Source organism: Odocoileus virginianus, chromosome 27, assembly GCF_023699985.2.
Source record: "Odocoileus virginianus isolate 20LAN1187 ecotype Illinois chromosome 27, Ovbor_1.2, whole genome shotgun sequence".
In the NCBI taxonomy this organism is placed as follows: domain Eukaryota; kingdom Metazoa; phylum Chordata; class Mammalia; order Artiodactyla; family Cervidae; genus Odocoileus; species Odocoileus virginianus.
Window position 1 is genome coordinate 36,035,335 of NC_069700.1, and position 12,838 is coordinate 36,048,172.

Sequence of the window (12,838 nt, forward strand, 5' to 3'; positions counted from 1 at the left end):
GGAGAGGCCTGGTATCCCGGCCGTCCTTGGGGGAGGTGTGTGTGTGATCACGTGTGTCTGCGAGCGTGCTGTGCAGATTTGGGTATCTTTGCTCCTTTGGGTATCTTTGATCTTGCCAGGGGTGGCGGTGTGTGTACCAACCAATCAGAATAGACGTGGGGGGAGATTCCTGATGGTCCAGTGGTTGTGGCTCTTTGATCCCACTGCGGGGGGCAGTGGGCACAAGTTTGAGCCTTGGTCTGGGGGCTAGGAGGAAAAGGGCTGGTGGGGCATGAACCCTTTGTCTACTGGTGGTATGTGGGCAAGAGGCTCTTCACCTAATGCACAGGGCTTCTCAGTACTTCGACAGCCGGTACCACTGTAGCAGCTCTCACATCTGTGAGTCAGCCTCTGTGATTGTGTCTGAGTTTGCACACATGTGTGTGTGTGTATAAGGAGGACAGCTTGGCTGAGGGAGATGAGTCAGCCTCTGTGATTGTGTGCACGCGGGTGTGTGTGTGTGTGTGTGTGTGTGCACCAGGAGGACACTTGGGGGTGGGAGGTGAGCCTGGCTACTCACAGCCACCTGTACGCCCCCCCCTCCACCTGCAGGGACCTGCGGGCACACCTGGTCCTGAAGGGCGACAAGGAGAGAAGGGCGCTAAGGTGGGGAGAGCCCCCCAGATGCTGGGACGCCCCTTGCACTGCCCGCCCCTCCCGGTCCTCACCCTCTGGCCCCCAGATGCCGCCCCCACACCTCCTCCTCACCCCAGGGGTCTCGGGGGCTCGACCCCTCCCCTCTGTCTCAGCCCATCCACCTTGGATCCGCTGCCCCCACCACACCATCCTCTGCCTTTTGGGATACTTCTTTGGTGTGTTTCAGGGGGATCCTGGTGCTGTGGGCGCCCCAGGGAAGACAGGCCCTGTGGGTCCTGCAGGCCCAGCAGGAAAGCCTGGTCCTGACGGCCTGAGAGGTCTCCCTGGCTCAGTGGTAAGTCGTGATGCAGAGGTTCGGCCGTACTGGGAGGGGTGTGGTGTGGGGGACATGTCTCCTGATCCCTGCGGTCCCCTCAAATCTGCAGGGTCAGCAAGGCCGTCCCGGGGCCACAGGTCAGGCCGGACCTCCAGGCCCTGTGGTGAGTGACTGTGGATGGGGTGCGGTGGGGTGGGGTGGGGCCCCCCAGGGAGCGGGCATCCAGCCTTGGAGGAAGTTAGAGAGGTGGTCCCACCTCCCGCAGGAGAGACTGACTTCCTGTCTCCCCACAGGGACCCCCAGGGCTGCCTGGCCTCCGGGGCGATGCTGGGGCCAAGGGAGAGAAGGTGAGCAAGCACACACGGCCAGGAGTCTCAGCCTCCTTGCTGAAGCCTCCGGGGACCCCATGTTCTCGGGGAGCCCTCCTCAGTCGGAGCTGTGGCAGCCCTGGGCTTCCCGCAGCCCCACCTGAGTCCCTCCTGCCCTCTGGGCTCCGACCCCTGTGGTCCTCCTTCTCCCCATCCACGGGTCTCTTCTGTGGGTCCCCCTCACCACCTGTCCGCTTTTCCAGGGTCACCCAGGTCTCATCGGACTCATCGGCCCCCCTGGGGAGCAGGGGGAGAAGGGTGATCGCGGGCTTCCTGGTCCTCAGGGCTCCACCGGGCAAAAGGGAGAGACAGTGAGTGCAGCACGTGGTGCTGGGAGGGCTGGGCAGACAGGGGGTGGGGACTCAGGGGGCGTGCTGTGGGGGGGTGGGGGGGTGGACGCAGTGCTGCGGGCAGGGTGGGGGTTGGACGCAGTGCGGGGGGCAGGGTGGACGCAGTATGGGGGGTGGGAGGTGGACGCAGTACTGTGGGTGGGGTGGGGGTGGACACAGTGTGGGGGTGGGTGGCGGGGAGGAGAGGAGGACGCAGTTGAACCAGGCCCCCGCTTCCTAGGGCATCCCAGGAGCATCTGGCCCCATTGGTCCTGGAGGGCCCCCCGGCCTCCCTGTGAGTATCCCATCTGTTCTTCCCCTCAATCCTCTAAACCCCGCGGCCCCTATAATCCCCCCCTGGTTTCCACGGCAACCGCCAGCCTAACAAGCAGAGGCCCCCATGTCCCCCATATGTTCCTGCACCTGCAGAGTTTCCAACCTGTCCTTCCAGCGCCTCCGGGGTGTCCCCCTGTCTCCCCCGCCTGCCCCTCCTGGGTGGCCCCAGCGTCCTGTGGACTCGTGACCTTGCCTCTGCAGTTCTCCACATCCCGACCTTCCCCTGTGGTGACCGTCTCTTTCTTGTTCCTCATTTCATAGGGACCTGCTGGCCCCAAAGGAGCCAAAGGAGCCACAGTGAGTGACCCCCAGCAGCTCTGACCGCCCCCCGACACACACGCAGCTGAACTTGACACCGTCTCTCCAGGACAAACATCCCAGCCCTTGGCTGAGTTCACTCTCTGTAACCTTAATCGCGTACTTGACCTCCTGACCCCTCCATGACCTCATTGCCTCCTTTGGCAGGGCCCGGCCGGACCTAAGGGAGAGAAGGGCGTCCAGGGTCCTCCAGGACACCCGGTGAGTCACGAGGCAGGGCCCGCATTTCTGTTGGCCCCCCTCTGTCTGGGTGTTTCTCCGGGTCTCCCTCATCCTGACCTCGTTTCTCCCCCAGGGCCCCCCGGGCGAGGTGATCCAGCCCCTGCCCATCCAGATGCCCAAGAAGACGCGGCGCTCGGTGGACGGAAGCCGCCTGATGCAGGAAGATGAAGCTGTGCCGACTGGCGGTGCCCCGGGCAGTCCTGGGGGGCTGGAGGAGATCTTTGGCTCCCTGGACTCCCTGCGGGAGGAAATCGAGCAAATGAGGCGGCCCACGGGGACCCAGGACAGCCCGGCTCGCACCTGCCAGGACCTGAAGCTCTGCCACCCGGAGCTACCCGATGGTCAGTGCCAGCCTCGGGAGCGCAACTTGTGAACCACAGCACCGATGTGAACAAGCAGGATGGATGTCGGGGAGGCCTGGGGAAGCTGTCAGGGTGGGAATGAGGTGGGTGGGGGGCGCGCTTGGGGGCAGCAGCTCTTACCAACGGGTCAGAAGCTTTTCAATATTTAGCACCTGGTGTGATGGCTCAGTGGGTAAAGAATCTGCCTGCAAGGCAGGAGCTACGGGAGACACAGGTTTGATCCCTGGGTCAGGAAGATCCCCTGGAGGAGGAAATGGCAGCCCAGTCCAGTATTCTTACCTGAAGAATCCCATGGACAGTGGAGCCTGGCGGCTGCAGTCCCAAAGAAGGGAAAGAGTAGGACAGGACTGAGTGACTGATCACGGACATGCAAAATAGCTCAACAGTTGTTGGCTGCTGTTAGAAAGGGCTTTTAAAGAGTGTCTCAGGTGGTAGTGATAAAGAATCTGCCTGCCAATTCAGGAGACACGACAGATGCAGGTTTAGTCCCTTGTAGTAGGAAATGGCAGCCCACTCCAGTATTCTTGCCTGGAATATTTCACAGACAGAGGAACCTGGCAGGCTACAGACACGACTGAGCACACGTATGTGCGCACACATACACACCCACGGTCCTCCCAGGGTCATCAGCTCACTGTCTGTCCAGTGTCTACAGGAATAAACACACCCATGGACAACATGCTGGCATTTACACTCACGGACACGTGTGCATGCCTGTAACCACAAATTGTGCCAGTATGAGGGTGTCAGTGCTCCTACTGACTCCAGTCGCCAGCCTGGGGGTGCTGCGGGGAGGGGTGGCAGGGGCAGGAAGGGGCATAAAGTGATGAGGGAGAGTGAAGTGGGGCGGGCTATGCTCTGGGGGTAGAACAGAGGCCTGGGGGACAGGGCAGGTGGAGGCAGCTGGTGGAAGCCATTGACGGGGAATGTGTCGGGCAGAGAGCTTCTTGGGTACAAGGCCCAGGCGCCCTGATCACCGCCCCACCTCGCTTGACAGGAGAGTACTGGGTCGACCCCAACCAGGGCTGTGCTCGGGATGCCTTCCGGGTTTTCTGCAACTTTACAGCTGGAGGGGAAACCTGTGTGACGCCCAGGGACGATGTCACGCAGGTGAGAGCTGGCCCCTGGCCGCCCTGACCCTGTGGAGTCCCCCTCCGGGCTGAGAGGCTCCCAGGTTTCTGACGTCCCCTGGCCTTTGACCCCGTGGAGCCTGCAGACACTTCTCTTCCCTTCCTTCTTGCCTGTCTCCTGCCCCGACCACCTGCGGCAAAAGCTTGCCCCCTGTTTGCCCCCCTGCCCCCCATTTCTCCCCCGGGCCTTCCCCATCCACTTGGCTCCCGTGAGCCTGGCCCCGGCCCTGCCTGTGACCGCAGCGCCCTCTCCCCCAGTTCTCCTACGTGGACTCCGAGGGCGCCCCAGTGGGCGTGGTGCAGCTCACCTTCCTGCGGCTGCTCAGCGTCTCAGCCCGCCAGAACATCTCCTACCCCTGCTCTGGGGAGGCCCAGGACGGCCCCCTGAAGCTCCGGGGGGCCAACGAGGACGAGCTGAGCCCGGAGACCAGCCCCTACGTCAAGGAGATCCGGGATGGCTGCCAGGTGGGCACCAGGGAGAGCTGGGTGGGGTAGGCCCCGGATTCAGGCTGGGGGAGGCGGCGGGAAGACCCCTGGGGCAGGGGCCCTGGGCCGAGCAGGAGGAAGCCTGCTTCTGGTGTCGGGAAGGGCAGGAGGCTGGGTGGCAGAGGACGGGTTCACTCAAAGCGCATCGTTCAGGCTCGTAAGTGTATTTACATAGGTTCCCCTTTGCATGCACGGTCTGTAAACACTGCCCGCTTCCCAGGGAGGACACCCCCAACCTGTACATGCGTCTCCAGAGTTGCCTGGAGAGGGTCACACAGGTACACACACGTGCGGAATCATGTTGGCTGTCATCACACACAGCCGCAGACACAGGTACACACACCCCTGTGGAGTCACACAGGTTCACACAACCACTGCAGACGGATAATCTCAAAGACAAACCCACAGCTGCTCAGACTGGCTCAAGCGTGCACGCATATGTGTGGACACACACAATCAACTTTCCCAGCTTTCCCAGTCCTGACTCTCTGGAAGAAACTTTGGAAAGGAAATTGAGCACAGTCTGAACATGTGACGCAGATGACGGGATCAGCGTCTCATGGTGCTCCAAGGAGCAGTGGGGGGGGGGGTGGCCCGCGGCCTGCGGTTGGGTGGCCCAAGGCTCCTGCGTGCCTTTCCCATGCTCACTCCTCTCTCTCATGTCTCTCGCCCTCTGCAAGACCCAGCAAGGCCGGACGGTGCTGGAGGTTCGCACGCCTGTGCTGGAGCAGCTGCCGGTGCTGGACGCCTCCTTCTCGGACCTGGGGGCCCCTCCGAGGCGGGGCGGGGTGCTGCTGGGGCCTGTCTGCTTCATGGGCTAGGACCTCCTCCTCTGTCTGACCCTGCCCGCCGACGCCAGGCCCACCTGAAATCCCACAGCGTCGGCCCTGTGCCACCTCGCAGGAGGGCTTCTCGCCCTCCAGGGGCCTCGGGCCAGGGCCCTGAGAGCCCCCCAATAGGGGGAAAGCAGGGGCGGAGCACCCCGGGCCTCGCGGCCCTCCCCCCAGAGCCTGTGCCCTGCTCGACAGCCGAGACCCTTATTTAAATTTTACCTCCCAGTCACCCCAAACACGTGGAAGAGAAGAGAAAGGACACTGTGTATTTTGTATTTAAAAGTAATTATATTAATTATTTAAAGCGGGGGGGAAAAGAAAATGACAAAAAAGATAAAGAGAGAAATGCCAACAAAAATCAGCGGACTTTGGAGATGGGGCTCTCCAGGGGTGGCCCCAGCACCCTCCTCCTCGCCTCAGGGCTTTCCTCAGTGACTGTGGGGGGCTGGGGGCTGACCCCCGCCTCCCTCACACCCACCCGCAGCACCCACTGTGAACGTTGGAATACACGGCCTCCTTTGTCTCAGGGCTCTGCCTCTCTCTGCCCAGGTGGGTGGGGCTCGCTCATCTCTACCTACTGGGTATTTGGCTCCCTGTCCTGCCTGCCTGCTGTCTTTCACTCGTTCTGGGGTCTTGCAGGAACGCCTGTTACTTGGGGACCAGGCTACTCCCCCAGGGGAGGCGTGGAATAGTGAGGGGTGTGTGCAGGGCCAGTGGTCAGCAGACGGTTGAAAGATTGAGATTCTTCCACATTAGTTGGGAAACCATGGTGGTATCCCCCTGAGTATCCCACCAACATCCTGGCCACACACCATCCTTGCCCTGGGTACCCCCCACTCACCCTGATCCTTCAGTTATCATGCGATCTGGATGGAAGGGACTCCCAGGACCTTGTCCAGCACTATGACCTGCATCCACTCTGACTGGTGGTTAAAAAATGTGATTGTCTCCTCCTGGGGTGTATGTGCCTGGTGCTTGCGTTGTTATTTCAATCCTCACGCGGAGCCTCACCCCACCACGCCCCTTACTCCTAGCTGAGCTGTTACCAGAAGTGGATGGCTTAATCCGTTTCTTGGAGGACTTGGCCCCTTGAGGTGTGAGGGTGCAGAGAGAGTTCATAACAGACTCCCAGCGACATCAGGTGGGGGCCCAGGGTTCTGTGCGACCCTGGCTCCTGAGCGGTTCAGTGTGGGGGCGCGCTGACACTCCCTGGTTTCACCTGACACCCCTTCCTGACCTTTAGGGCTGGAAGGGGCCTTAGATGCCTAGTCTGAGCTCCTTGTGAATGAGGAGACGGAGGCTGACTTTCACGACGGCGTTTACTGCCCCTGCCTTTGGTGCAGGCTTGCCTGTCCCGTCATTAATAGCCAGGGCTGCGGCCGGGCCTCCCCAGGCTCGTGGGTATCAGCGCCCACGTTCCTCCAGGCTTCCTGCCACGGCAAGACGCACAGGGCTCCTCCGATCCGGGGTCGCCCCCCAGCACCGTCCCCCTCCCCGGGACTTGTTCAGCAGCTCCAAGCCTTCCGGGCCAGGTGTCCCCTCTGCTCAGGGCTGGCCATACTGCCGGGCATCCCTGGAGGTTCCCGCGCTGCGCATCCCGGCTCCCTCTCCATCTGGGCAGGAGACGAAGGCTTCTTCCGGGGCCTCCCGGTCGCGAGGCCGCTTTCCTCGCGGGATGCCCGGCTGCGGGCTCGGGAGGGGCACGAGTGTAGGAGCGTGTGCACGTGTGTGCGCGTCCTGGCTTCCGGTCCGCAGACCACGGGGAGCGGGCGGGAGAGGGGCTGTCTTGCAGCCCCGACCCGCAGTCCCGGAGGGAGCGCCTCCGCCCCTCCTCCCGGGGGATCCCCGACGGCGCCGCCTGGACCGCGTCCCCTTCCCCGAGGACACTGCCCGGATCCCTGAATCCCTGCATTGCCGGAGTTGACTCGGCTTCAGCCCCAGGGCGCCCCCCAATGCGGAAGCCCAGGCTCGCCGCGGCGGCGGGCGCGCGGGCAAACTGGGCGCAGTGAAGACCCCTTTCGGCGCGGGCGCCCGGGAGGCGCGCGTCTCTGCTTCTGCTGCCCCCTGGTGCCCGCGCCCAGGGCGCCCCCGGCTAACGCGCAAGCGCAGCGATTCCGAGCCCCGAAACGTCCCTGACCGCCGCCCCTCCGGAGTCAGCAGCTGAGCCCTCACTCCCACAGCCTAGGGGCGGAAGCCCTTGAACGTCGTCTGTTTGGGGTCAGGCGATGGATGTGGTTTCTGGGATCACCCACGCTCTCGTCTCCATCTCAACGGCTTCAGACACACTTCTCCCCCCGCCCCCCCCGCACCCCAGGCTTCCGCTGAAGAGAAGATCAGACCCAAGTAGACACTCCTCGCGCTGCCCGCCCGCACCCACTCCCAGCCAAGCCGGGGCCAGAGCCGAGGTTTCTCCAGAGCTTTCTCTGCAGCTGGAGCCAAACCGCAGAGGTCGCCCTCGGAGCACCAAGGGGAGTGTCCCCAAAGGTCACTTTTGGTCAGATGCTCTGAGCTCAGAGGGCTTTTCTCCGAGGAAACAAAGCCATGCATTTACTCCAATAACATTTATACACGGCGGTTAGGTCCCCAGGCCAATCCACAAAAGCCTATTTAACTAGTATGCCAAGCAGCCCCATATAACAGTTTTATGAGCGACTCCGAGCCAAGCTGCAGGCGAGGACGCCAGGACCACAGCCCTCTGCTTGCGGTGGGGCTTCTCCTGCCCCTGCAGCGAGCTGGGGCCTGGCTCTAAGGAAGAATGAGGGGAGTTCAAGGGTAGGGCTCCGAGGTGGAAGTTTCGGGGTGGGGCTGGGCGTGGGTGGGGCAAGTGTCCCGGCATCTGGACATGTGGGTGCTGGCAGCACCTCCAGTGGCTTGTGGGCAGTGGAGGCTTCTAGATGGGGTGGTGAGGAGATATATAGATGGAAACAGAAACCTGGGGAGTGAATTTGGGTTTGGTTGAGTCAGAACCAAATTCTTGTAGGAGGGCCTGGGTTCTGAAATGTCTTGGCTGCCTCTCAAAAGGGTTTAACTTGAACCTAATAAGGAAGAGGGAGTCACTGATGGCATTTGGAACACTACGTGCTTTGATGGAGTTGTCTGCAGGCAACTCCCCTCATTCCCCAGGTTGGAGGAGTGTGTGAGGGTTCCAGACACAGGCACACAGCCAACAACAGGTTGGTAGGCTTAGGAGGGCACTTGGAGTAGGGAAGTCAGTAAGACTATAGCATGAATGCTGGGGATGGGTCCTGTAGACGGCCACACTTTGTTTGGACTGTTAGCCTTAAACTGATATTTGTGGCATCTGTGAAAGTGAAAGTCGCTCAGTCGTGTCCGACTTTGTGACCCGATGGACTATACAGTTCATGGAATTCTCCAGGCCAGAATACTGGAGTGGGTAGCTTTCCCCTCCTCCAGAGGATCTTCCCAACCCAGGGATCAAACCCAGATCTCCCACATTGCAGGCAGATTCTTTACTACCAGCTTATCCATGGGGAAACCCAAGAATGCTGGAGTGGGTAGCCTATCCCTTCTCCAGGGGATCTTCCTGACCCAGGAATTGAAGTGGGGTCTCCTGCATTGCAGGCGGATTCTTTACCCTGAGCTACCAGGGGCTTATGATCAAAAAACAATCTGTAAAATTTGCACCACTTAAATAACTGTACTTGGGAGCACTACATATCCCAGAAGGCTGTGGGCACCATATCTCTGCTTCTGCTTGGTCAAAATGTCAGTGAGATATGGCATCACTGGGTGAATTTTCTTGGCTAAAGTATAACCCATGTTTTGGTCATAGCTGTTGTGCTGTTGTTAATATCACTGCCAAACACGACATTAAGCGAAAAAGGAAAGCTGCATTAGCGCTTCCCTGGTGGTCCGGGAGTTAAGAATCCGCCTTCCAGTGCAAGGGACACCAGTTTGATCTCTGACCCAGGCAGACCCCACATGGTGTGGAGCAACTCAGCCCATGCGCCGCAAATACTGAGACCCTGTGCTATGACTCCTGAAGCCCTGTGCCGAGAGCTGGTGCTCCACAATGAGAAGCCCCCAAAACGAGAAGCCCCCGTGCCGCAACTGGACAGCAGCCCCGCTCTGCAACAAGAGGAAGCCCGTGGGCAGCAACAAAGACCGCCACAGCCAAAACAAACAACTGAATGAAAGGAAAGCTGCCTTAGACATGCCTGACACCACTTAGCGGTAGAAATAACCAGTTCCACCTGTTGTGGCTTTGAAGATTGGTTTTATGGCTATTGCAAGTGCTTTGAAGATACTAAGTCTTCTATCTGGCAGGTGAGGATGCAACATGGAATGCTGGATGGTCTTATTGATTTATTAGCACAAAGAAATCTGCACCGGGTCCTCTCTGAAATCCTTTGAGATGGCACAAAACTCAACAGATGCCCACAGACCCTCACAGCAGCATCTGAGAGTCATTCTCCATCCTGTCAGCTGCAGTTTCAGGGCTCACAGACTCTCCCTTGCTCTTTCTTGACAAGCACCGTGGAGGGTGTCATGCTGACAAGGCCCCAAGTAAGGTGTGATTACCGCGCAGATAAGCAGCTGAGAGAAGTTCGTCAGGGTCCTGCCTTGGGACCATATCTGATGTTTGAGGGTGATACGTACATCCAGAGCTCCGTTTTATATATCCATGAATTACTCTTGTTCTGTTTTCATTGTGAACCAGAGATGCTGTGTATATTGGTTTGGATTGACTGAGCTGTGAGAAGCAGAAAATCCTGAGAACAATCATGGTTTCACCAAGACAAACTTTTATTTCTGTCTCTCATTGAACCCCAGAGCTTGTATGGTGTTTAACTGAGTCAGAGATGCAGACTTTTTCCATCTTGTTGCAGTAGCCTCAACTTGGCTCTTACCTCTCAGGTCCAATATGACTGCTGGAGTTCCAGCTCTCACGTTCGCCTTCCATCAACAGGAAACAGGAAGCAGAATAGAAGGATCCAAGTCCACCTTCTAGAAGCTGCACACAGCAGTTCTGCTTACAGCAGAATGCACTGTAAGCAGTGCATTGGCCAGAATGCACGTGTGGCCACAGGTAATTGGAAAGGAGGATGGAAAACTAGGACTCATTCTCGAAGTCTTTGAGCCCAAATAAAAAGGAAATTTCTATTCAGGAATTGTGGGATTAAAGATATGGGGGGACAATTCTCTGCGTGCCATGTCTCTAAATAATTTCTAGAGAAAGATCCTTAAAGGGAGGATTCTGCGGTGGCTTTTACCAATGAAGCAGTCCCACAATGAACACATATATGTAGAATCTAGACAAATAGTATAGATGATCTTATTTGCAAAAGAGAAATAGAGACACTGACACAGAGAATAAACACGTGGACACTAACGGGGACAAGGAAGGGCTGGGATGAACCGGGAGACTGGGATGGACATGTGTACACTGTTGATACCATGGATAAAATAGGTCAGTAACGAGGGCCTCCTGCAGCACACTGGGGACTCTGCTCAGAGCTCTGCGGGGACCTACACGGGAAGGAGAGCCAAGAAAGAGGCGTTTATGTGCACACATCGCTGTTTCACTTTGTTGTAAAGTAGAGACTAGCACAACATTGTAAAACAACCATACTCTCATAAAATTTAACTTAAAAAAAGCAGTCCCACCACTTCCTTGAAAATCAACTGTTTAATAATTTCTGTCCCCATGGGTGGGGGTTCCAATGTTACCTACCCATGAGTGGTGGCCTAAAAGCCAACAGCTTTAGGCAGTGCATTAAGCAGAAATTTCAATATAAACAGGCCATCTATCCTGTTTTGCTGGCAAACCTCCCTCTAGGGATTGCTTACAGTTTCTGCGGGCTGTTACAGGCACCCTCTGTGATTTTACCATGAGTCATCCCTACTGGTGTGCGTGCCTCTGAGTGTCCGAGAAGGTCACTGACTTTGTTGGAGGACCAGTGGAATAGCTATAATATGTATCATCTCAAGATGATTTCACTTTATTTTTAATTGGTTTATGTTTACTTTTGGCTGCACTGGGCCTTCCTTGCTTTAGGGCACAGGCTCAGCAGTTGTGGTACATGGGCTTAGTTGCCCCACTGCACGTGGGTCTCCCTGCAGTAGGGATTGAATCTGTGTCCCCTGCATAGGCAGGCTGCCCTACCACTAGGGAAGTCCTCAAGATGCTTTTAATCAGAAATGGCAGCCAACCGAAGTTTCAGAGACCTGTGCCATACAGTTATGTATTCAGTGCTCAACCCTGAAACTCCAGTGGTCTGAATACCTGTTTGGCTGCTAGCTCAGTGCTGTCCACTAGAAACTTCTGTGGTGACAGATGTATTCTACATCTGTGCAATCCAGTACAGTGGCCACTAGCCACATGTGGCTATCAAGCACTTGAAAGAACAGGTTAGTACACCTAAAGAATTTTATTTTTAGTTTTATTAAATTTTAATTAATCTCAACAGCTGCATGTATCTAGAGGCTACCATGTCAGACAGCGTAGCCCTAAGGCATCTTACTGTCTAAAGATCCATATCAACATTGAAACATGTATATTACCATATGTGAAATAGATGACCAGCTCAAGTTTGATGCATGAAACTGGGCACTCAAATCCAGTGCACTGGGACGACCCAGAGGGATGGGCTGGGGAGGGAGGTGGGAGGAGGTTCGGGACGGAGGGACACATGTAGACTGTGGCTGATTTATGTCAATGCATGGCAAAAACCACCACAATATTGTAATTCGCCTCCAATTAAATTAATTTTAAAATTCTATATGAATTTGGATCCCTTTTTAGTAATATGATGAAGAGATCCCAGTTTAATACAGATGTGGGAGATTCAGATTTCAGAATTCAAACGGGCCAATTAATTTCTGCTCTTCTTTTTGGGGGTAGGGAGTTTCAAGGGCCTGATCTTAGGCAAAATTTTCTTCCTTACAAATTTACTGAAAATTTTGTGGGTTTATGGTTCATTCTCTTTTCATAATAAAATCAATAGGGGAAGACAGAGTTTTGGGGTGCAGTTTTTATTAAAAAAAACAGGTTTACTGAGATATAGTTTACATATAATCATTTCATCCTCTTTAACTGTCCTGTCCTGTGAATTTTGACAATCATGTTCATTGTGTAATCATCACCTCTATCAAAATAAAGGCTATGGCTACCACCCCCATAAAGTTCCTCACAGACATAATTGTTTTCAAGTCACCCCTGGTTAATGTGTCATAAATTTAATGAACAGTTTAATCCTTGCATTGGGTTTAGGTCATCTCTTTAACTTCTGTTTTATTGGATTAAGCCTCAGGGTGAAAATATCTACTGCGGTCCTATAGTGAATGTGATTTGCTGGGGCAGTCAAGGAAAAACAAACTGGTGGTGGGTATAGTTCATTGGTATTGAAAAGAATATCAGCCAGATGAATGCCTACATGCTAATCAAGGATTGATTTAGACAGATCTTTTACTAAGGAAATAATACCAGGTACCATGCTAACCACATTTTATTTACTTTTAAATAATTAGATGAGTGAAAT

The 12,838-nt window shown here is 56.1% G+C and overlaps 1 protein-coding gene across 7 annotated transcripts in view; it reads left to right on the forward strand.

The window, feature by feature from the left end:
* The window catches only part of COL11A2 (collagen type XI alpha 2 chain), a 29,446-nt gene extending 23,582 nt beyond the window's left edge, over nucleotides 1-5,864 (forward strand). For all 7 annotated transcript variants that reach the window (XM_070456641.1, XM_070456642.1, XM_070456644.1 and 4 more), the window contains 12 exons: nucleotides 592-645; nucleotides 863-970; nucleotides 1,062-1,115; nucleotides 1,246-1,299; nucleotides 1,524-1,631; nucleotides 1,891-1,944; nucleotides 2,247-2,282; nucleotides 2,451-2,504; nucleotides 2,599-2,866; nucleotides 3,885-3,997; nucleotides 4,276-4,482; nucleotides 5,184-5,864. In XM_070456641.1, coding sequence (XP_070312742.1) covers nucleotides 592-645; nucleotides 863-970; nucleotides 1,062-1,115; nucleotides 1,246-1,299; nucleotides 1,524-1,631; nucleotides 1,891-1,944; nucleotides 2,247-2,282; nucleotides 2,451-2,504; nucleotides 2,599-2,866; nucleotides 3,885-3,997; nucleotides 4,276-4,482; nucleotides 5,184-5,324 — 1,251 coding nt within the window. In that variant the 3' untranslated portion in view covers nucleotides 5,325-5,864. The remainder of the gene's footprint in view (nucleotides 1-591; nucleotides 646-862; nucleotides 971-1,061; nucleotides 1,116-1,245; nucleotides 1,300-1,523; nucleotides 1,632-1,890; nucleotides 1,945-2,246; nucleotides 2,283-2,450; nucleotides 2,505-2,598; nucleotides 2,867-3,884; nucleotides 3,998-4,275; nucleotides 4,483-5,183) is intronic.
* Nucleotides 5,865-12,838: the final 6,974 nt, after the last annotated feature.